General features: G+C 36.4%; 1 protein-coding gene and 1 long non-coding RNA gene across 3 annotated transcripts; one reads left to right on the top strand and one right to left on the bottom strand.

The window, feature by feature from the left end:
- Nucleotides 1–914: 914 nt before the first annotated feature.
- LOC139978398 (WD repeat-containing protein 41-like) lies at nucleotides 915–19,217 on the bottom strand. 2 transcript variants are annotated; one of them, XM_071988608.1, is made up of 10 exons: nucleotides 18,951–19,217; nucleotides 12,403–12,515; nucleotides 11,617–11,875; nucleotides 9,897–10,005; nucleotides 9,234–9,404; nucleotides 8,410–8,561; nucleotides 7,413–7,534; nucleotides 6,688–6,828; nucleotides 5,866–6,040; nucleotides 915–3,718 (listed from the first exon to the last, which is right to left on the bottom strand). In XM_071988608.1, exons 1-10 carry the CDS (start codon nucleotides 19,044–19,046, stop codon nucleotides 3,632–3,634), a joined length of 1,425 nt encoding a protein of 474 aa, XP_071844709.1. In that variant the 5' UTR covers nucleotides 19,047–19,217; the 3' UTR covers nucleotides 915–3,631. The 2 variants fall into 2 exon arrangements, with proteins under 2 accessions (XP_071844709.1, XP_071844710.1); XM_071988609.1 differs by lacking the exon at nucleotides 18,951–19,217 and adding an exon at nucleotides 14,122–14,668.
- A 771-nt stretch (nucleotides 19,218–19,988) lies between these two features.
- Nucleotides 19,989–23,243, top strand: LOC139978479 (uncharacterized). Its single transcript, XR_011796966.1, has 2 exons — nucleotides 19,989–20,626; nucleotides 23,096–23,243. It is a non-coding gene; the product is annotated as an uncharacterized lncRNA (long non-coding RNA).
- The last annotated feature ends 2,444 nt before the right edge of the window (nucleotides 23,244–25,687 follow it).

The raw sequence follows: 25,687 nt of genomic DNA, 5'->3' as shown, positions 1-25,687 counted from the left end.
GTTGCCTCATGTCTTTGTCCAAACCTGAAGTTACACCCCATTGACCATGGTTACAAGAAACCTCTCTGCAACTCACAATAAACTCTGCACTATCAACAACAACAACAGTGACAAATAACGGCAAACACATTTTATTTCCCATACATGACCTTTATTGTCTACTGAACTTTAATCTTGGATAAATTTCAAAAAAGTCTGGGAGGATAAACAGCCTTCAAGAAATACTCAAATACATCAAAAATAAACACTCATATAAATAATTAGAAATGATTTAATTCACTTTATATGAAGATTAGGCGATATTCATCACCTTTATTAATGTAATCTTGGTTAGGTGTGCAGCATGTTAGGGTTGGTCAATGTGTCCAACCACAATGACTGAATTGTCCAACCACACTGACTGAAATGTCCAACCACAATGACTGAATTGTCCAACCACAATGACTGAATTGTCCAACCACAATGACTGAATTGTCCAACCACAATGACTGAATTGTTCAACCACAATGACTGAATTGTTCATTTACTGTACATCATAAATGCTAGGAAAGTGCCAAGAGTTGTGTAATAGTTAGACTAGTATGAGTAATATGTAGAGTAATACAATTATTCAAATGGAAAAGTTTAAGTTCTCATGGAATCCCCCCCCCCCCCCTGCTGTCTTCCCATACCATAACTGTATGTAGATGTGTTTCATAATGGCTCAGTAACAAATACCATTAAAACCAATATGTAGTGACTATCAGCGATTTACAAACCTAAAGACAAGATTGCTAGGTTGGCATAGTACCCACCCCCCCCCCCACCCACTGAATCTATTATTCCAGCCTCATGCCATAACCAAAATGGAGAGTTACATTTCTTCAACATTCTCAAAGAAAGATTACATTCACTGCTGACAAATATTCTCTGTATGGTTCAGTTTTTTTTTTATATAATACTAAAGAAAAAGTAACAAGTTTGCTGAATTTTTCTGCATGATAGCGTCAAACTCTTAACCAACCTATTTTGGAAGCACTTGAGAAGTGACACCTTTCATTTTTTTTTTAAATATTTAGACATATTTGGACAGAACTGATAACATTAACTTTAAATTGTAAGCTATGTCAGCATCAGAAATCATTTTAATAACTAAAATGACTGGCAGAATGCTTAAAAAACTTGGTTGCATTTTATAACTACAAATATTTTGTCAGTCTATGAGTTGCTGGTACTAATTTCAGATTTCATACACATTATTTATTTTTAGTTGTCTCCGCTTGTATTGTGAAAGGCTATAGCAAAGTGTCAATATTTTTTACTTCAAATTCTATATATAATATAACAAATTGTTTCTCCTGTCCATGCTGGAATCAAGATGATATGTTTATGCACCTTCCAGACATTCTCAAGTTTATATTCTGTCAAAAATTATAAAACTATTTAAAAACTTAAACCATCTGAGACATTAAATGCACCTTAACATGGAACATTAACAAACATATTTGAATGTGTAAAACAAGGATAGACATTATTTTTTAATTTTCTAGTTCAAGCACCAAACAATTGCACTAAACATACCACGTAGTATACACCGTACATAAAGAAACATTACACAACATCTAAATGAGCTAAATACAACAATTATTAGATTTGCATTTGTAAAACAATTAATATGTATATATCTGTAAGTCTAAAAGCATTATGAAAATTGTACCTTTATTTAGTTTAAAGATACAAATGTAGTGACGCTTGCTGCAAAATTAACTAAAGGTAACTTTCAGAGGTAAATATTTGCTTCTTACCTCCAAAAGAATAGCTAAAACTATCCTGGTGAAACAATTATTTAGTTCCCATCATAAGCCATATATATCACTGCTAAATAGTCATATTCAGTTACTAAAATATTAACTTTATAAAGTAATTAGGCTTGATGTCATTGAATCACACACACTGAGAGGAAACAAATTGTATTGTATATACAGTCGACTACAAACAAAACTGTTCCTTTCCCTCATCAATTATACTGTGGAGTGACAAACAAAAGAACTGGGCAAGATTCATTTTAAACTAGTGCTCATCCACATAACCAATAATTACAGTGTAAAAACATAGCTTATATGAGATGAACATCCTCTACCATCACCTCCCCTCCCCCTAACTTTATTCCCTTTAGACTCCCATCACAGGTAAATCCTTATAATGGTAGCAACTTGTCAACCATTGCAACATTGGTTATCTAAAAGTATTGGTCTATTTCATGGAATCTATTCTTACCACAGCATTTGCATCAAGTTTGGTCAATTTTTATAGTATGTCATAAGGTCAATAAATGGTCTCTTGGGAAACAAAGTTTTTAGAGACACATAATAATTGTCAACTGGCTTATTAATGCTCATGCAGTGTTAAAACAAAATATAGCAGACCAAGGAGTCCTTTACTTCGATCAATTACAAATACATATTATTTCTTGTTAGACTTGGAGATTTGATAAGCTCTGAAAATTTTCACCAACAAAAAAACAAGCATGTGAAAGCATGTTAAAATAAAGCTATTTTTACCTACATATGAATATTGCACTTTTGCTAAATAAACTAATTTCTGTACATCCTTAGAACAAAATAGAATAATCAAACAGCATTAATAATAAACAAAAGGTGAGTTGCTGCTTCTTGCAATGTTTTTTAAGTGCTTTTTGGCAAGACTGGTAAAAAAATGGTATTTCTCAAGTTTAGGAAATAGTGGTTAAAAAATTCCTGAACACTTTACATCATCAGCAGTAGCAGAAACGAAAAACTAACAAAATTCCATATGTCCAAATAAGTACTAGTAATGTTATGGCTGATTTAAAGGGATTTTTTCTGGTTACTAAGGTTGATTGCTTAGCAAAGTTGCTGAAAATGGCAAAACCAGATCCTTATAGCTTTTTGTATCGTGAAGACATCTGGTACATCAAGTACATCTGGTAACAGCAGAACAACAAGCATCACAGCACTTCACCTGGAAATCTCTTTGTTTTATTATGTACTATGCCAAACATTTGTCCACAGAGGAAAATAATATTTTTACAAAAATGATACTTTTTATGGAATTCTAAATACATAGAACTTTGACAGCTAAGCAAATTTTCCATTAGGGTTTTCAACTAGCTGTTTTTCATCTAGTTGTCAACTAACTGTCAGCAGAAAATGCTATTAATTGATAACTTGTTTGCTTCAAGATTCTCCCCTCCCTGTACTGCCCTTTGTAACACTGGGCAGGAGAGTAGCCTCCTACTCACTCCTACCAAGATGAAGGATGTATGAAAACAGGAATATGATGCATTTAAAAGGTTTACAACATAGCTGATTGTACATGTAGAAACCTCACATTAATCCTTCTAAAACTGAAGTACTTTTAAAACAGTGTATAGACACTAAAAAGACGAAAACCTCTTCACAGCTTTTATTTGGTAAACGTTAATTGAACAAGAAAATGAACAGCCAACATTCTCCTTTACTGCATCATGATTGCATAAAGAAAAGAGTTCCAATGTGAAATGGATTCCTCTTTTATCTGAAATTGTTTGGGAAATTGCTTCAGATAACTGCGTAGTTGTCTTGAAACCGTGACCAAACATGTTAGACTTTTACTTTGCCAGTCTCAATGTTCGCTATGACTTAGACTGGTCAACTTGACTGTTGAAATGTAGTATTTTCCGAATTTGGTCGTTTCGAAGCTCTGATTCTTTGGCCCCATCCTGGAAGAAATCAAATTGAGCATCTTATGATTGAATTAAAGAAGAATCCAAACAAGCAAGGACATCAATATCCCAAACTAATGTGAACCACTTTCTTGAAGAAAACATAAATGTCACAATAATGTTGTCTTTTTTTCCCTTCTCGGTTGTGGGATACACTATGGTTTAGGATACATCTCTATCTATCTGGTTGTGGGATATACTTTGGTTTAGGATACATCTCTATCTATCTGGTTGTGGGAAACACTATGGTTTGGAAACATCTCTATCTATTAGGTTGTGGGATACTCTATGGTTTAGGATACATCTCTATCTATCTGGTTGTGGGATACTCTATGATTTAGGATACATCTCTATCTATCTGGTTGTGGGAAACACTATGGTTTGGATACATCTATATCTATTAGGTTTGTGGGATACACTATGGTTTAGGGATACATCTATATCTATTAGGTTGTAGGATACACTATGGTTTAGGATACATCTCTATCTATCTGGTTGTGGGATACTCTATGGTTTAGGATACATCTCTATCTATTAGGTTGTGGGATACGCTATGGTTTAGGATACATCTATATCTATTAGGTTTGTGGGATACACTATGGTTTAGGATACATCTATATCTATTAGGTTGTGGGATATACTATGGTTTAGGATACATCTATATCTATTAGGTTGTGGGGTACTCTATGGTTTAGGATACATCTCTATCTATTAGGTTGTGGGATACACTATGGTTTAGGATACATCTATATCTATTAGGTTGTGGGATACACTATGGTTTAGGATACATCTATATCTATTAGGTTTGTGGGATACACTATGGTTTAGGATACATCTATATCTATTAGGTTGTGGGATACACTATGGTTTAGGATACATCTATATCTATTAGGTTTGTGGGATACACTATGGTTTAGGATACATCTCTATCTATTAGGTTGTGGGATACACTATGGTTTAGGATACATCTATATCTATTAGGTTGTGGGATACACTATGGTTTAGGATACATCTATATCTATTAGGTTGTGGGATACACTATGGTTTAGGATACATCTATATCTATTAGGTTGTGGGATATACTATGGTTTAGGATACATCTATATCTATTAGGTTGTGGGATACACTATGGTTTAGGATACATCTCTATCTATTAGGTTGTGGGATACACTATGGTTTAGGATACATCTATATCTATTAGGTTGTGGGATACACTATGGTTTAGGATACATCTATATCTATTAGGTTGTGGGATACTCTATGGTTTAGGATACATCTCTATCTATTAGGTTGTGGGATACACTATGGTTTAGGATACATCTATATCTATTAGGTTGTGGGATACACTGTGGTTTAGGATACATCTATATCTATTAGGTTTGTGGAATACACTATGGTTTAGGATACATCTATATCTATTAGGTTGTGGGATACACTATGGTTTAGGATACATCTATATCTATTAGGTTGTAGGATACACTATGGTTTAGGGATACATCTATATCTATTAGGTTGTGGGATACACTATGGTTTAGGATACATCTATATCTATTAGGTTTGTGGGATATGCTATGGTTTAGGATACATCTCTATCTATTAAGGTTGTGGGATACACTATATTTTAGGATACATCTCTATCTATTAGGTTGTTGGATACACTATATTTCAGGATACATCTCTATCTATTAGGTTGTGGGATACACTATGGTTTAGGATATATCTCTATCTATTAGTTTTGTGGGATACACTATGGTTTAGGATACATCTCTATCTATTAGGTTGTGGGATACACTATGGTTTAGGATACATCTCTATCTATTAAGGTTGTGGGATACACTATACTTCAGGATACATCTCTATCTATTAGGTTGTTGGATACACTATATTTCAGGATACATCTCTATCTATTAGGTTGTGGAATACACTATGGTTTAGGATTCATCTCTATCTATTAGGTTGTAGGATACACTATATTTTAGGATACATCTCTATTAAGGTTGTGTAATACACTATATTTTAGGATACATCTCTATTATTAGGTTGTGGGATACACTATGGTTTATTTATACATGTTTTGCCCTTGGAATGCACTATATTAAGATTGTCCAGTTTTCTGCACTACTCAATTATTCTAATAAACATACCTTCCATAAAATAACAATGCCATCACTCCCATATGACACCATAGTATTGTCATTAAACGTCAACAGCTTCTGGACGGCACCAGAGTGAGACACGCACTCCCCTAACAATACTGGTGATGGCACCTTATACTTTTCTTCTTTGCGTAGTAACCTTCTCTTTTCTCTGGTAGTAATGCTGTCAGGGACAAGATATAAAATCAGTTTCTAAACTAGAGAATTCTTAACTGAATATCTTGAATTGTCATGATAATGATGCCCCTCACCTCTCTGTGGTTGCCAGATACATTATAAAGTTTTAGCAAAACTTTTGACACTTAATATAATTGTAATAACCAAAAAAAAGTGCTTTCACTTGCTATGCCAAAATTTGAATTTGAATTTATTGTCCACAATCGGAAATTTGGCTTACACAGGTCGTAAACGAAAAAAAAGCAAAAAAAAAGTAATAGTATAAGTATCAATAGACTGCGATACACATACAGTAATACAAACATATATGCAGCAAGTCCTACAAATAAGTAACTTATCTTCTCACTCGTGAATTAAATATATGGATAGCATTAGGCACAAATGAGTATCTGTAGCGGGCCCTAAGTGTACGTGGTGGGCATAAACGCAGTCCAGAGCGGTTGTAATTATAGTGCTGAAACAAAGGGTGTGTTGGGTCTTGCATGATATGTTTCAATTTATTTATTTTTATTTTTTATATTTATTTAAAATATGTAGCAACCTGGGCTTGCTATGCAATTAACTACCACATCAGACCAAACCTGTTCACACAATGTTTTAATGCAAATCAAAGACTAACATTCACCAACTTACCTTCTCCCAAGCAACCGTTCTAATGAACTCTCTGGGATCTCTTTGCTAAGTAAGGATTTCCCCTCCAAGGGTTGGTCTGCAAACTCTTCTGCTCCCCATAAACGTATCGTACCATCCTCAGAGCATGATGCAAGAAACATACTGCAATGAATGAAGGCAAATTTCAATCAATAATTAGGACTAAAAACGAACAAACATGGGTAAAACACAAGGCATCATAGGCAGGGCTATCCATGGATGTGATGCACAACTTTGACACACCTGATGGATTTACTCAATGGTTGGAGAAGGTGTGGGGCTTTCGAGAGAGGAAAGTGCCCACTCACTACAACACCATGTCAACAGTTCACTATGGCAACAAATGCAGTACTCTCTCTATATTGAAGTAATTGGATCATGTTATTTGGTCGTGTTCATTGCACAGTACACAGGCTGGGAGGCTAAACACTACAGGAATCTAAACAAGAAGAAGCTAAGGATTTGACCAATTTTCAGCAGAATGCTGGTCAATAACCTAACTCAAAACGTTGAGGATTGAATCAAGTTCTCTAATTACCTACTCACTAACCCTTACTTGGTGGATGATCGTAGCAAGTGCCTAAGTGGGATCAATTGTAATCTAAGTTTGAAGTAATACTCAGCAGGTTTGGAAAATAGCAGACCAAACTAAACTAAATGCTTTGAATGGTCGTTAAATAAACATACCACTAAGAAGAAACACTTACCCATTGTAAACTAAGCATAAAAACAGTATCTTTGAATGATGAGCATTGACTTTATGCCAGAGGCAATCCCCTGATAAGGAAAACAATGCTATACCTCTTCCAACTGCTGCAAATAAAAAGTTCTGAGGAAAACAAGATGGGAAAAACAGAAAAAAATTGCATTAAACAGTTATTTTCTTCAAATCTTGAAATATGGTGTAATTTTATACATTCTTCTTAAATATGTCACAGATTCCGGAAGTCTTACACACAACGGCCCACTGCATAAATTGACCATTTCATTCTTAAAATATGTATCGATAATGCTATGAATTTGGAGAGAACGTATAAATTTGTAGTAGGACATAAGGGAGGAATTGTAAACAATTAGTATGAAACAGTGCTAATTATTCACCCTAAGTGCAGCATGATTGTTTTTCTAATGTCCAGTCTATGAAGTATCTGGAGGTCTTGTCAGTCCGTACAGTTAGTAAGTAGGATGCACATTTCATACTAACTGAGTATTTCAACATGATGCAAAATGGAGTGGAGAGAAGTATGGGGAATGCTATGTAAGTACAGTACTATTTGACGACACCGTATGTGGTGGGCGAACAACACGTACATTCTTTAAAGACAATCTAGTTCTTTGTCAAGGTCTGTGACTTATAGTTTCTTAACAAGGTTGGTGTATGACTTACGGTTTGATTCTTGTTCTAAGTACTGAATATAAAGTAGTTGTAGCAGATATCCAAGTGTACATTACTAGCAGTAACACTCAGTCTAGTAGCACCCACAGAATGGTCTTATCATCCTAGCATACAAAGAAGTAGACATCCCAATTAGTATTAAAGTGAATTGCTGGTACTTAAAGATAGTGGAGGGTTCAGTCTACATTAGTGATGGCCTACAGGGTTGTAGAATACATAATAGCTACAATGGTAGCATTGTCCCATCATCTGACAACTGAGTAAAAGTCAAATTTATATTATAAATGATCATGAAACCCATGATTTACCTGATCAATACTCAGGAAGTGGTGGACGCAGTACGGATAAGAATGATCTAAAAGGTAATCTTTTTCTTGGTTCAGACTCCTGGTAACGGTCATAGTTGCCACGCTCCATATCTTGATGGTACCGTCCAAAGAAGAAGATGCAAAAAACGAACCTATTGGAGACAAATTATTTGGCAGTTAAAAATAAACCATCAATAATTTATGATAACAGTCAACAAAGTTAGACAAGACTTCTGCAAACCAAACTTGGCAAAAGATAGGTGATGAATGTTGAGTTACATGATCAGTTCAATAGCTTGATACACATAAATACTGAAAGAAGAGATGAATAAATGAATGCTGTATCTCCCATCATTTGTCACACCCTAAAGTATGAGTCTCAGCAGCCTTTCTTGTCACCACCCCGCCCAACACTCCACCACCCTCCCCCCCCCCTTACCCCAACACACACATACACTGTCTCTCTCTCTCTTCATTATATTTCAACCAAAAGTTTCCTGTGTCCCAAATAATGAGAATACTTTGAGTGCAACTTACTCCTTCTTTTAAGACAATTATTTCCAGATGCTCCTTTATGGTACAGCTGACCATGGCAAAGTCAACTAAAAAAACTTAATTAAATATTCTAAGATCTAAATTAGAGTAAGAAACTTGTTGGAAATATGATAAGATAATTCAAAAGTGAGCTGAATGGCCATTCAATGTTTATTTAATATGTAATTGTAAACTCAAGTGTAAGAGAGACTATTCCCTTATCTTTCATGTACACATTTAATCCAAGAGTTCCATGCCTACCACCACTGATGCTGTTTTTATTAACTTACCAGAAACCATTTCTAAACTTAGTATCATTTCTCTGTGATTCGGAGCCAATTTCTTTATTTTCTCCAGCTCCTGTAATATGTCCGGTGTATCTGGAACTTTGAACGCCTCCAAGGTGTTAGCCGCAGCGACCACTATTCTTCCCCCTATTACATCAAGTATATGACTCACATCTGAAACCAAAACAGGATCAACATAAGAGGCAAGTATCTACAAGTATCTCCATCTGCAGATAATGAAATACTCCAATCTGTTAAACATAAAAACTAAAATCAATATCTTGCTCAGAATAGAAAATATTGCTGTGTAAGAGGATGGGTCATTCTTGTACAATGATGATGTATCTTTATCCGCTGTTGCAGTGTAAACTAATGAGGGGAGTCTGGGAAGAGAAAGAAAGAAGCAAATGCATTCTTTTGGTCCCCCAATAGGGATATTAGAAGCTTATTATGGTAGAAAATTCACTTATAGATCAATAACATATTAAAAGAAAAATGTAGCTTCCAAAAATGCACCATACCAAAAGTCAAGAATCTTATTATTTTACAGAAAAGAGATAACTATTTTGCCAAGAGCAAACTGAATTTCTTGTATTCAGTTCTCCAGGCAAGTTGTAATTTTGTAAATAAACCTTCTGTCCAATCCATATGACACTGAGGGCTTACCTTCTCCATTTAATATTACTGTGTGAAGTAGTTCCCCATCTAGGTTCCAAAGGTGCAAATTATTTCCTCCAGCGCAGAAAAGATTTTCCACTCCAGAAACACTGAGTACCTACATGGGGAAAAAGTACATTTCTTTTGAAATAGGTTTCATAACTATCATTAAATAAGCCTCTGACACATTAATCATAGTGTGATACATCAGTTGTTGAATGCTGTGACATGTATGTACATGAGGCTGGGACATTATTTGTGCTGTTTGGAGTATTAACATCTGGAAGCAGCTAGTGTAGGCCTACAACGTCTCAATTTGAGCCACTTGTTAAAATATGAAAGCCGGTGCTAAAAAAACTGGACTGGAAATTCTCACTGGCATTTTGCGGCATTATACCACACATGTTCGGATATGTGCAATAATATTGATGATAATAATGGGTAATAGAGGGTTTATGTAAGGTATAGAAATCATGCAAATTTTTGTCTGTTGCATTAATGGATACACAACTTCCTAACATTTTTTGTACTTGCAAACAACAGTTGTGTCGAGACCCACTGTAACCATTCTTCAAAGCAGATGCAAATATCTAACCTACTTTGCATATGAAACAATGCTGATGTTGTTTCCGTTATAAGTATGCTTACTGTACATGGTTGTCTGCAGGACGATGTCTGTGACATTTTCACCTTTCAGTAAAGTGAAAATGCACACTGGAATATTGTATTGTGATTTCTTAGCACTCTGTAGTCTTGCAGTGTCTTGATTGCCGAGAGACATACAGTAGGCCCTACATATGTTTTATTTTACCGTACTCAGCTAGTTACATACTGCACAACATTAACAACCTTTTTTTTTTGTTTTGGCAAGTGGCCTAAGGCTGTCATTTCTTTTTAATTTACATGGCAGGAAAACAAATACATAAACAGGAAGTGGATTTGAGGATCCAGAAGAGTAGTTACAGAGGTACAGTGAAGGATGAAGAAATGTTATTCAAAAAAGGGAAATTAATTGTACAATGTGTGAGGAAATGTAAAAAGAGAAAGGCTTGTGGGAAAAGGCTATACAGTACAGTAACTCAACCAGCTATTGTGTTGATCATCTCCCATACATTTCTAATTATTTTGGGGCTCTGTAAATGATGTTACATTTGCAAAGTAAATGGCAGGAAGGTGTTAATGATGTAACATGTGCAAAGTAAATGGCAGGAAGGTGTTAATGATGTAACATTTGCAAAGTAAATGGCAGGAAGGTGTTGGGGCTTTAAAGTAGAAACAGGGTTTTGGAGTAGGTCTGCTGCCCAGTGCCCTATCAGTGGATGTTAATCCTCCTTGTGCCCAACAAGACCTCTAATGTTACCTATTAAAACTTCAAGAATGACAGTATGTTTGATGTGATCTTCACATATATATGCAAGCATGTTCCTTCCAATGCAGAACATATAGCACTACACAACTTTACAAAGGTGCCTAAGCAGTCATCCCACAAATCCTTAAAAGTCTTGGTTCTTCATTTGTACTGGTCAAAGATGACCCCAGGGATGGGAGGAGTACATTAAGAGTGAGAGAATAGGCAAAAAGGGTCCATAATGGACAAAAGAAATGGAGAGAAAGACAGTAGCTGAGGTGAGGTGAGGTGAGGTGATAAGGAATAGTGAGTCATTTGGAGATACCACTCCCAATCTTGGACCATCAGACCATCCCTCCATTGGTAACTTGTAAGACCTACCTTAACATATGTATTGTGGTCTTTTAATATGTTTATGCATTCACCAGACTCCAAACTCCAGACTCTGATGGTCTTGTCCAACGACCCTGTCAGAAGGATCTGCTCTTTGAGGGCATAGCCCCTCTCTGCATCATACTGGACCATGGTCATACCCATTGCACATACCACAGGTCCAGCATGACCATTCAGTACAAAGAGAGGGTTGCTGCAGTTTGTGCTCCATACGACCGCCGTATGATCATCACTAACAGATACAAACCTGAAAATAAACAAAATTCACCATTTTCAAAACATACTGCTTTTGATCAAAGGGATATAACCTGATGTGCAGTTTTTATGCACAGTATAAAATGAATTAACAAATACTGTATTCATTACTGTCAGCATAGCATACTGCTATCAGATATTGACCCCAGATGTTACAGGCTGTATCCTCTCCAACATTTAAAAGTTACAGTTTACTGATCATTAAATTTACTTGTCTGTTAATTCAAGAAGTCATTTTGTCAAGTAAGAAATTAGCTTCACGCTTACCACATTCATGGTTTACAGCTCTGATGGTGTTAATGTGGTGGTGGTAGTGGTTCTCTTTAGACTTTAGTGCAAAGCTGCTTCCTCATTAGTCTCATTACAATGATTGTGCTTTTAGGGTTAATACAACATTTCCTTTCACAATTTTTAAGCAGATTTGATACGCACAACAAATTTCAGACAGCAGGCCCAAATAATAGTCATGGTCAGTTATGGAGAGAGAGGTACAGTACAGCATGAGAGAGGATTCCTTACCGGTGGCCATCTATGGGTATTATTGTACGTATAACATCTGAATGATTTGTAAGAATGTGGATCTCGGTAAATGGATTCTGAGGTTGATTCTCTGGTGCTCTCTCCACCTCCATCTGATATCAGAAAAAGACAGAAAGACAAAATTTGAGTTATGTGCTCATTGAGTAAAAATTTCTGGAGCATCTATATTTCACAAGGTTAGCTGTATCTGGGCTTCCCCTGGGATTTCTCATGATAGGTGGTAGCTGGGATTGTGACACTGGAGGGCTTGCGCATACCACGGTGGGGGGAGGGGGGTTTTGGGGCAGGTCGATCGGAAAATGATGTTAAACATCCTAATGTCAATCATCTTAACAATAAATGAGATAAAAAGTGCTATGTTAAAGAGGCAGATCTTTTATTTGTTGCTATAAAGTTGGACAGCTATCATTTTTATTCTGTCTCTGAAACAATGAGGTGGCAACGTTGGTAATAATTTTGCAAGGCGGTCGCAGAAAACAGGTATGGGGTCACCTCACAAAATGAATACTAGAGGCGGTCGCAGAAAACAGGTATGGGGCCACCTCACAAAATGAATACTAGAGGCGGTCGCAGAAAACAGGTATGGGGCCACCTCACAAAATGAATACTAGAGGCAGTCGCAGAAAACAGGTATGGGGTCACCTCACAAAATGAATACTAGAGGCGGTCGCAGAAAACAGGTATGGGGTCACCTCACAAAATGAATACTAGAGGCGGTCGCAGAAAACAGGTATGGGACCACCTCACAAAATGAATACTAGAGGAAACCCTGTGTATTGATACTGAGAATAAAATGTGTCACAAAAATAATCAAAATTTGCTCCTGGAAATTACAGTGCAGGCCCATTATCTCATTGATAACATAGTTTGTGAGTTTGTGGTTTCAATCGTACATTCAGCTCAAACTTGCATCACCTGATTAAAAAGGATTTAATATGTTGGGAAACTGTGTACATAATTTATGGTTTATTAAATAATTCAGTCATTGAAAACAGTGTTTTTGCCTTACAAGTCTCTTTCACATTGACAGAAAGAAGCTATAAATGGGAGCAACCATAATTGCTTGGTCTTGTAAAGGTCGTACAGTATGGCTGTATGACCTGACACTGTCTGTATGTATGTATGTATTGTACTTCTATCTGATATAATATCATAAGTTAATTATATTGTTGACATCAGAACACTGACCCCCCACCCCCCCCCCCCCCACAATGATAAGCACATGCAATGACTGCTTGCTTTTTATGACCAGAGCTCAGGTACTGTAAGTGCATTCAAATTTATTACACTGTGATTAGTTTAGTACATAATTGTTAAAACTGGTTAAAACAGGTTTAGTCGTAAGTCTCAGTACACTCTTGACTGCCAGTTGAGAAAATGCTATGTACACATGTTTTGTTTTCCTGTACATTTTCATTGTTTCATATGCAAATTTTGGAAGACCACAGTTGAGTTGATTATGAATGGGATATTAAAAGGACTGAATGGTTCCTAATTGCTGACAACATCCTGCCCAATTCAGTGTAGCTCCATTGAAGTTGTAGATACAGTACAGAGGTCACATACTGTACCTCAAATGTCTGCCACACATTAATGTAGTCCTTGTTAAAAGTATATACTTGCATAACAGGCATATTATTCTTCCTGCTCAGTAATACAACTATACATAATATAGTGTACTGTACGGTACATACCAACCTCTGAGCTATGCATAGCCATTCCAAATGAGGACATCCGAGGGAAATAAGTGTATGCCATAAATCAAGGAAACATACATGCATTTAAGTTAAGAATCAATACAGATGCATGAATGCTTGTACATCCTGTAAGTCTGTATACAATACTGCATTATTCCAAACACCGGGTAGTGTTATCTGTTTTCATCCATGTGGAGAGAACCTTGGGGACAACAGTAATTTGATAAACAACCAGAGAGTTATATAGTAGTGTGTTTAACAGATCTGTCGATGGTGAGCTGCTGAACAGTCGTGGAGATTCCTAGAATGCGAAGTAATCACTCGCACACTGTAGTTTGCTGAACACAAACATAGAGCAAAGTGTGCACAGTAAACTTCTGCTCAGTACTGTACATACAGGTACAGCACAAACATAGAGCAACGTGCGCACAGTTGACTTAGACTGCTAAGTACTGTACATACAGCACAAACTTGTCTGCTCCTTCAGCTGGCCACGAAAACAAACATTGGACACTCACAGTACTCTAACAGTAACTTCTTGCAGACTAACAAACTGCAAAGATATTTGCGTTTTAATTAAGTCAGTAGGTTAAGTCTGTATATCTACTATACATACTGTATGCTTATTGATGAACTACGGTATCAAGGTCCAAATTTGATTGCTTATTAACAGTTAGTACGTAAAGTACTGACTGTACATCTGTATCAATATCATTTCTATATTTAGATTATAATTAATGTGCTTGTATACATGTACAGTATAATTTATTTAATAGAATCTAATTACTGACCTACACGGACATTGGGCAATCTTTTTTTTAAACTATTCACAAAATGATGCATGACATACAGTAATTAGTGATTGCAGAGACAAAACAATGCTGAACTGCTGACTCTTGAATTGGAAGTCATCATTTTAAAAGAAACATCCACCACATTTACTCTGAAAGCAAAATAACTTGACAAAATAATCGACATTGCCTAGAATGTATACTACAGTATATACATGTGTTTAGCTGAACATTACTGTACTGGCCTATAATTAAGAGCTAGAGAGACAAGACTTAAAACCAGCTCAAAGATCAATGTTATGTGTTCAGTAATGTTAATTGGCCAAGAATTCATGCGAAAGGAAACTTGTATTTGAACAGTAATGCTTATGAATCCCAAAACCACTAATCATAGTGCTTGTAGTCTACTACCAAAACAGGTATACTGCAAGGTTTTGTACTGTACAGTAGGTGGGAGTCATTTAAAAAGGGATGATTTTTTAAGATATTTCCAGTATACCTGTCTTTGCTGGCATACTGAGGAGTCTGGGCATCATAGTACACTACAAGCACTGTGATATTTGTAGGTCTAGTAAGTTTTTATCAGGAAATCAATTGTGTTGCTTCATATCTATCAGTTTTCCTAGTACATGCGTATAAGTCTAAGTTACTGCCAGGTAAGGAATCTGTCAGTCACTTGCAAGCGAGGGATGCCACTTTCACATTGGCACAGTTACATAACTTTCCAAGTGTCACAGTACCATCTGCAGGTCTGAATTTGATCATCAATACTCACATGTTTGCTCAAAGTCCCTTACTTGTTTATCCTTCATTAGCTATATACTTAAAGAGTATTTTAGAAGATCAGCAGCCATATTTGTATAAGGTGGTCATACCGCAAGACTGACATTTAGATGTAACCTCCGATGAGAGATCTATACAGTGTTGCTATGCCAAGGTTGGGCTAAATTGTGCTTTCAAAATGTCTGAAAAGGCCCAAATTGTAGAATAGATTGTGGTTTTCATCCTTGTAGGTAAAGTCTCAATACGTGTTTGCTGATGAATTTCAGAAAACCAACTTCTGAAGTAGACTCAATATTTCTTACTCTAAATGCACTCTGACCAGGTGGGTTTAATGTCCAGAGAAAAGCTGTTGCAATTGAAAGAAAGAAATTTATTTTCTGTGGCCCCAATTGCGCGAACGATTAACCGTAAAACCACTGCGACCGCCCACGGATGTCAGCATGTTCATTTCATAAATGTAAACAAAATAGTCTACACATGCGGCCCGATCAGGATTTTAACGCAGTCCTATACTCGTATCATCCACTTTTTACAATAACACACAGGAAAAGTCTGAAAACTTCTTCTTATTCATTGCAATGGAAGGACATGACACAATTTTGTAAGCTACTGTACATCGGCAAGATGAAGAGAGAAAGATACAAGAGGGACCTAAGACAGGCTAGCCACAAAAGTAAAAGTAAGTTTAGGCCTAACGGTCGTAAACAAAACAGAGAGATTCGATTGGTGCATGATCTGTTGGGCGGGGTTTGTAAATTTTGATTGAAGTTTGTAGAATCTACGGACTCGTTAATAAATCTGGCGAATTGTATACAGCTCAACATTTTTAACGACAGATAACTCAATAAAATAATGAATATTGATATGCTAATTGCATAGAACGGTATCATTTTCACTGAACTTTGAGTGCACAGTAAGCTGGAAAGGTCAAAGTTTAAATTTGGCAAACACGTACTGAGACTTTAAACAGACTACTATTCATTGCTATTTGGATTGACTGTCTATCCATATTCTTTGCATATGTCTGTCTTCCTGTATTTATTTCTTTTTCTGTTTGTCAGAAAACATGTTATCTTTTGTGTCTGTGTTCTTATTTTGAATAACATACTGATCAATTAACGTACTGGCCTAGACCTAAAATTTAGCCAATCAACTTTTCACATAATAATTTGGACCTAGGCTACACCAAATATCTAACGTTACTTGGGCTATTTTTGTTATTTATTCTTTCTTCATACCATGATTGTGAAGGCTCCCCATACATGTATAAAAGCTTACCACATGTATTTCACTTCAAATATAATAATTATAATGATTTAATAATTTTGGAACCAAAGCCGCAGGGAGAATATATCCAAATTAAATCCATCTTCGCCCAGGACTGTATATTATTATTGCCTAATGTACAGTACTGGTACACAAAGTGCAGTATGGTCCTGGAGATTTGATGCTGTTTAAAAGGAGTAGATTCGTTTATTATTACGGAGGGTTCCATGATGCCATTTATAGTTATCTTTGGCTACTTGTTTAAGCTTTAAGAACTTTTTGTAGGAAAGATGGAAATATATTTTCTGGAGAAACAACAGCCGATTAACGATATAAATAATTCTGTACTATTCTCATGAATATAGTTTATAATCCCGTATTTACATAGCCCCTACTGTATGTTACATTCTTCTGGTCTGAAGTTCCAAACACTGGTGACTTGCTGATAGTTGAAAATTTTTCAGTGTGAACTATTGAACTTGAAGGGTTGCTCGATTTCAATATCATGGAATAGTGGGGAACTCCCAATTTCTGCTTGTGTAAGGATTACAGATTTTATCCACTTGCAAACATGTAAATCTAATATCCTACGTCGAGTATGAATGAAGGATGGTGTGGGTTTTTTTTTTCAAGGTTTGTGCTTTTCTTTTTGCAAGTGTATATTAAAAAATAAGAAACCTCATATACAGTAGCATGCTATTTTGGATGTTTTTGTGTTACAACCGTGCGTGTAGAAGAATGTAGCTGGCCTAGGCTATGCCATTGAATGAATGACATTGACAGTCTCATAACTAAGTGCTTTGAACCATAGATGAAATGTTGAGGTAAATCCCGGTAGTAGTTACAAATACCAGGCTTCATGTTGCAACACTACCGGTTATGCGAAATTGGCATTACCGCACAATGCTAGCAGGCAACATGAGCACTTGTAAAGTTAAATATTAAATGCTAATTAACCGCCAGGGCATCAACTTTGACCAGCTTATGAATGGACTAGCCAATTATGATAGCACAATAACTTTTAGGTGGCTGAGATATTTCCATGACATCCAGGTCAGTATGTGACAAGACATTTAGAATGGCATAAAAAATACTGCAGACACTGCAAATCTGCTGTGAGGCCAATGAGCCCAGAGGGCAACATAAATTACAGGGCAGTGTAATTGCATTTGTGCACAATTTCAGCTGTGGGAAAGATGAAATGCACACAACGTTTTGTGCATTGAAGCTGCATTCTGTACTTTGAAGATTTATATGTATTAGAACCTAATATAAACTTATTTAGGCCCATTTCAAAGCTTGTTATTTTAGTATTACAATTGGTGGATGAAGGGCGGGATTATTTTATGGTGGAATGACGGCAAGTAATATAGGTGCCGTACAGTGATCTAGTGGCAAGATGATCCCACTTTAACCTAATCAAGCTTTCCACTGAAGCAAACAAGTATTTTCATTTGACACATGATTAATTTAACTAGTCCTGGCAATTACTCTGGAGATGTTTATTTTATTTCCACTAAATCCATCCAGAACTTCAGCCTATGTAGGCTTAGTATGTATTTAAATTTTCCTACTTTTTATATTATTATATATGTCTTATCAGAGGGCCTCGTGGAAGATTAGCTATTGCTAAACGAGCTACCCTCTTAAAATAAAGTTGAAAATAAATAAATAAATATGCAAACAAATTTTATATTTGTAACACTACCACAGGCAATTACTGAATTAGGCCTAACTTGAGTAGGTTTGGTTTAGGGCCTACAGTGTAGGTAAGCAACTTGTACTGTTAACTTTGCTTTAACAATATCAGTAGGCCTAGCCTATCTATCTTTTATAACGAGCTACAGACTACAGTTAGTGCTCTTAATACGTAGAAGGCCATGACAATGTTATACAGTAAGGTCGTCGTAAACAATATGCCTAGCGTTACAGGTGACAGTAACCAGAGTATTCATATAGCCTACAGTGTAGGCTACATGACCTAAATTACCTCATGAGCTGCACTGCTTGTTGCTTTGTAATTTGCTGACCGTCGACCTTTCTTCCTAAGAAGTGCAGCCATAGCTAAATCTGCACCACCGCTCATTCCATTAACTACAAAATATCTTAGAATATGTTTCCAGTAGACATCAGGGCAAACATGGAAGCATGTGACATGATCAAGAAACTTCAGCCTAAGACCCTCTAATTAATTGTACACACATTCGCAGTGAATCTTTAGTAAGACTCTTCAGTTTAGCTTGTTTACGAATTGTGTTTACAGCTGATAACCGGTTCGAAGCTAACAGTCATGAAGAGCAGCCGCAACAACAACGGTACACGATTTTGTGGTTTCAAGGATGTATGTCTGTGCCATGATTAGGAGGAGGATCTCCCGGCGGTTTCTTTTCTGGTACTACTCCGGCCCCACCAAATCCCTCCACCCCCCCCCCCCCGCAGTACAAAGTTTATGGTCATAGTTGTTATAGTCTTCACTAAGAACTGTTGGTTAGGCCTCATCTGGAGTATGCTGTACAGGCTTGGAACCCATTCATTTTTTTTGTATGATAAGGAAGTACTCGAGAAGATCCAGAGGAGGGCTACTAAGATGATTAGTTCCTTAAATTAAAGGGTGTTCCTTATTATAGGCTGTTACAGCTGCTGAATCTCACCACACTGGAGTTTAGGAGGTATCGTGGTGACTTGATTCAGGTTTTCAGGATTGTGTATGGTTTTGACAATTTATCCTTCACTGACTTTTTCATGAAGGAAGGACACTATCAAGGACTCTATAATTAGGAGAGAAAACAGAAAAGACAAACAATCAGACCCAATAACATTGCTTAAATTGCTTTCCAAAGCATTTTTAAAATCATTTACTCTTCTTGCAAGTACAACGTTCTCAGGAAAACCATTCCACTCATCCACAACCCTATTAGAAAAATAGTTATGCCGAATATTACTACCTACTTTATAACTTCTGTAGTTTAAGACAATGACCTCTGGTACAACTACTATTAGCTAACATGGGCTGAGGAAGATAATTATATTCTTACAAAAAAAATCCTTTATGATGAAATTCTAAATGAAGACAACATTGACAACTTAGCAAACAAAATCAAATTTAATGTATCACAATTCAAGGACAAATACTCAATACAATCTTCAATGGCAGGAAAGTCAGGCGTTCCAAGAAGTTCGAACAGGGTTAGCCCTATTATCAAACGGAAGGATTTATCCGGTAAAACCATACTTAAAATAACTATAAAATTGGGCCTATATACAGTTTTAAATAACAAGATGTTATGGGGACTTCAATTATAGAAGTGTATAATATTCCCTCTCTCATATTGTCTGCCAGACTGCCACCTAATTTCAACGATTATTGACTCACTAAGTATCCTGCCTGATATTTTTGCTTGTCCAATATGTTTCTTATTTCGTAATTTAATTAAATCCACGCATATCTCATTATCTCTGAAATATCGTGACTAAATATTGAAGTCATTTCCATATCGTGAAGTAGAATTTCTATGATCGTGACCAATGGGATTGAGGGGGCAATTACAGAAGTAGTTTGTCTATGTTGTAGAAACTTCTAGCTGTCTATCAGCCCTACAGAAATATGTATCAAAATATCATCAGCAGATTTGTAGGCCGCCGATATGTTGATATCGCAAAAAATTGGTAAATAATATGCAAAAAGGTCACATTTATGTCTTCGAATTATTTTAGTTTCTTTGACTTCGTTAAAGAAGTTAAAATCCCAGGTTAACTTTTCCACGGGTAACGTAGTCTAGCCTAACGTTAGATTAGTCGTCTGTGCATCATAGGCTAGGCCTTAGAGATGTTGTACTTGTATGGATCGGCTGGAACCCTACAATGTCTATCGAATTCTATGCTGTAGGCCTAGCCAAGGATTCGCAGTCGTACGCTAAGAGTTGGGTGGGCCCTGGTGCTCGTTATTGCGCATATTGACCACAGGCGACCTAAGCTATGTCACACAATATTTCTATAATTGTTGTTGGCAAACGTTGGGATAGCCTGTGAAGTGTGATATGATTAGCGCAGGACTTCGACACAGGCTCTCCCAACACCTGTCACATATTATACTAGCCTATGAAGTACAGTATGCTGGTAGGCCAAGGCTAGGCCTCTATGGTAACTTCGGAATAGTAAAGTTCTTTTAAATGATTGTGGTGATGACAATCTCTTGTGAGTTTTGTGAGTGGTTTAGTTTTATCCTTGTTTGGGATTTCATTGATAGTTTGATCAGATTCACCAGTAATAGAAAGAATTAGCTTAGGCCTTATTAAAAGTCCTTTGAAAAGGTCCTGAATCAAATTGCTCGAGAAAAGGAAAAGTTTTCTTAACTTCGTTCATGCGTTACAGTTTGCTGTACAATTCTATGGGCAGAATAATCCACTAAAAGTGTCTCAAACAAAATACAAAATTGATGTTTCCTCGTTTCATATATGGCAATTTTGTATGTTTCCGTTAAGGCTTTGTACAGATTTAAGTTGAGATTACAAGTTAACTTACGAACATGGCAACGAAAGTGTCTTTCAGTGAAGATACATACAGTATGTATAACACAGTACGCGCAAATTGGGGCAACGCAAAGTTACTGTACACCACCACATTTAATTTAAGCCTATGCAAAGGCTAGGATTAGACTTATCCTAGCATGGAAACTTTATTCTGGAAGTATAGCATAAGTTTACCTTTCTTACTTAAAAAATGCTACATTCTAAGCAATGGGATCCATTACTAGGCCTAGTGTCAGCTGAGATATTTCTGGGGCTGGGAGATAAAAAGTATAAAGAACTAATATTTTTGGAGTTTTGTAACACATTTAGAATACTGTATGGCATCAAACCAATCCCAGAGGAATTTGTCAATATTTCAGTAAGTCTGGTCACCCAACATTGTTCATGACTTATAGTGTTATTATATGCAATCCTGCAAATCTTCCTCTGCCAGCATTTCATTCTTCTTGCGAGTTTCTCCCACATTTGTGGTCGCTTAAGCGTCGTAAAAATAACTGCTGATTATTTATTAAACACTGTTTGGCATAGATTGGAAATGCCTGTGGTAACTTTAGCCAATTTAAAAACAGTTTTTCATTTGTTGCTGTTGTCAAGTAACAGTGAAATGCTGCAACTTTAAGTGCAAGTAAATATACTGTAGGTGTAGGGTCTGCTCAAGTGTTGCTGTTTTCCGTTTATTTTAACCAAATGAAAAACGACCATCATTCAGAACCAATTACCATTAAAACAGTCATATCATTTCTCTGAAGAAGTTTTTCGATCATTTGACCAGCATATTTTAAAGATATTCAACATTGCAGTGTACTGTATGTTAACATACAGCCTCACTAAAGGTGTCTGCTTAAATATTGCATATGTTCACAGTGTACTTGACAAATAGGAATGTTCATGGGACACATTTGTGTTATACCCAAAATAGCCATTCGCCAAACTAGTGCAAATTAGCAGTGTTTAAATGGCAAATTTATGTGTAGAACTATAATACAGGAGATTTTGTTCTCCACAAATATCTAGAAATGCTAGGTGATAGGACTGACTGGACGTTTAGCTCAATAATTCTGGAAGCTTTATACTGTTCATTTTTTTGTTTTATGATTAAAAGTTTAATGGTGGCATTATTAGTCTGCTCGCATACCCCATTTTGACATTTCACCATCTTGATTATTGACCAATATCTTTGGATTCACAAACCTGAGAAATTAAAGTTTATACACATGTTTTCTAAAATCTCCAGTTTTGGCGAATGAAATACCATTCTGTAAGGAAAAGGGATGTCTAACATTTAATCAATTAAATACTCTTGCGGTGATTTATAGTCTCATGGTGAACAAATCCTGGAAGGTCTGGTCATTTGATTAATCTAATCAATTATGTATCTATGTCAATTACTGTCAGTCCATTTTCTTTCAGAAGAGGCGGAGAATTTGAACTTAAGTACTGCAGTAGCTCACAATAAACTGTTAGATTAAATAATACTAGTTTAATGTTGCATGGAGTTAAAAAATAAATCTCATTGTTTGATTCACCCATCAGGAAAATTACTTGTTTAAACTATATTCCAGCTTTACTCTGTGTATTTTCATTTGTTTAATTTCTCTGCCAACAGGAAAACCCCTGCTGCAGTTTGGGGTGGTTGCCTGGGCGTAGTCTTTCTCTATGGGACAGACTGGAAGGTTATCATGGGTTACGTTCCATACATCAAGGGAAAGTTCGAAACAGAAGAATAGATGTCTTGACAATTATTTATGACAAGGGTAAGGAAGCATGACCAGTACTAGTAAAATTTCTGTCTCAAATCCTGAGCAATGATTTTATTATAGTTTTGCCAGGGCGCTGCGAAAATGACTGTACATTAATTTTTAATGGGAGAACGAAACTCATATAAGAGATTGTCTTCGGTGTAACTTTATGTAGAGAAAACACTTGGACGTCTTTAAGTTACGATGGAGGTTTGAACTTCTCAGCTTTTTGCAATGAGTTTGGGCATTTGTCGTGTATGATATGATGCAATAATTTCATATCAAGGTTGTTCCTTGGGGTGATGAGTAATGAATCAGCTGTCAACACTACATCAGTTTTGTTAAATAAGATAAAGATGAACATCTAGTTTACATTATAACAAGTACTATATTTATAATCAGTCTTGAATGATCAACCAAACATGCAAACAAGTGATTTCATTTCCTGCTTCTTACAGGAACTCACTAAACAATGTACAGTACTCTGTCTGGATGGCCAGGGTTTTGTCCAGGTTTGGATAAAATGATACAAACGATACGCTCTGTTTCCTTTTCAGATAAATGTGCTACACCACTCTGTGTATTTTGTGAGTCAGATGAGAAGAAATATTGCAAACTATTCAGCGACACGTTGTCATATGGTTCAGCCGCAAGCCAGCAGTTGACGTGGAATTGTGGAATTACACACAGAACCTGTGCTTATGATGCCATATGCCAAATACGTTGAGAATTGACGACTTGTTATTATACTCTTTACTTGTATTGTTGTGTGTTCTTTGGAGCCAAAAAGAGGAAAGAAAACTACTGGATGATAAATAAACTAGTCTTGATTGTCTTTTTTTTTCTCCCCCTTTTCCGTTTTGTTTTATCGTTTTCCTTCAGTAAGTGTCAACGTTTTTCAAGAAAGGCACCTTCCTGTCCATCTTATATTTAGCCTTTGGCAGACTTACACTGTATTCACAAATTTGGCAGGAAAAAGTGAATATATTTAATACTTGTTTCGTTTTTCATTTTGTTCAAACAGAATGGTAGGTTAAGGTTTGCCTTTGATTCTGGTTAGAATTGGATGATTTTGTAGCTGTGTTGTGCTAGTATATAGCAAAGTGGCTGTGCAAAGATTGTTGCTGCTATGAAAGCTGTTCTTGCCCTAGTACCTTAACAGATCACATAGAGACAGTACTATCTTAAGTGTGGTTCCACTTATGTTGCTTCCAAAATGATACACCACTGGCAATGCCTTTTAGTGAACAATTAACTAAATTATACATCAGCTTATTCAAGAGAAATCAGAAAAGATTGTTTGACAGTGAATGCATGATCGTAGATATAATATAGGTAGTCCCCCTCCCACCCATACCTTCCTATCGTCCATACCCCCCCCCCCCAATCCCCAGGTTCTCAAAGACCTATGAAGACAAATAAAGATGCTGAGCCCAAGTCTACTGATTACCTCAAAGTGCCATGAGAGACAAGCAGTGCCATCAACTACCCCCCTCTCTCCCCTCCTCCCTCCCTCCATAATGAATTCAATTTACTAACATCACATCAGACGTCCAGTAATGACGTCATACTTCATGCAAGCATTCACTGTATTACTTCCATGCACATTGTAAACTAGAAGCTGGTGATAGATATCCTATACATATTTAAATTTATATTCTCAGTTTCATGGTGAAGTTTAAGGAAAAACTTCAAGAAGGATCCCGATTACCATATCTTTTGCCGGCGGCCAACATAGCTCTCGATGGCACTGAGCATGTCACATAACTTTGTGAGAGAATCTTAGTCTTCACTGTCTAGCCAATGTGAAACGACCTGAAATTAGACAGTCACTGACTTTCGGTACAATGAGTTGTGTTTGTGTTGCCCTTGATTTGAGACAGGTTAAAAAATTAGGTTAGAGAACGTCCGTTTCACTAATTTCAGGGAAGGAAAATATGAGTGATTTTTGTTCCTAACTGCAGCCTATCTTTAGGTGGTGTACTACTGTATAGGCACGACAACTAGAGTTCCTTTATAGAAAGACAACCAGAGCAGTATATACGGCTCTAAAGTGTGTTTGTGAATACTGCCCTCTTGTTTGGGGACCTTCAACCTCTGGTTAACAGCACAACCTCTAGTGTTATGGTGAAACAGTTAAATATTAACTTGAACCAAAGTTGTATCAAATAGCAATTCTTCTTGCAAGGAGAACTCTTTTCCTATGTGAAATCAAAAGTAAACTAGAGTACCATGGTCAACAGTGGTATAGGAAGGAAGTGGGGAGGGGAGCGAAGGGAGAAATTTAGAAAACCGGTGGATGGTTTGAGAATCTTCGCTTGACGAATTTTACTTTTGTATATGCTGTGATGGCCTGGATGGTCATAGATTACTTTAAAAAGTTTCTCAAAATTTCAACTAAATTGTCTCAAAAGTTCGCTTTATCCTAAATGTTTCTAATTTCCCCCGCAATACACTTA

This window comes from Apostichopus japonicus, chromosome 13, assembly GCF_037975245.1.
Source record: "Apostichopus japonicus isolate 1M-3 chromosome 13, ASM3797524v1, whole genome shotgun sequence".
Taxonomy (NCBI): domain Eukaryota; kingdom Metazoa; phylum Echinodermata; class Holothuroidea; order Aspidochirotida; family Stichopodidae; genus Apostichopus; species Apostichopus japonicus.
This window is presented reverse-complemented; position numbering and strand designations above follow the sequence as displayed.

Coding starts and splice junctions, on each gene's coding strand:
- LOC139978398 (XM_071988608.1), bottom strand. CDS start 19,046: ATGAGCGGTGGTGCAGATTTAGCTATGGCTGCACTTCTTAGGAAGAAA. Junction 8,562..9,233: donor AAGTTTAGAAATGGTTTCTG/GTAAGTTAATAA, acceptor TGTCTCCAATAG/GTTCGTTTTTTGCATCTTCT. Junction 6,829..7,412: donor TTATGCTTAGTTTACAATGG/GTAAGTGTTTCT, acceptor CATTCATTGCAG/TATGTTTCTTGCATCATGCT.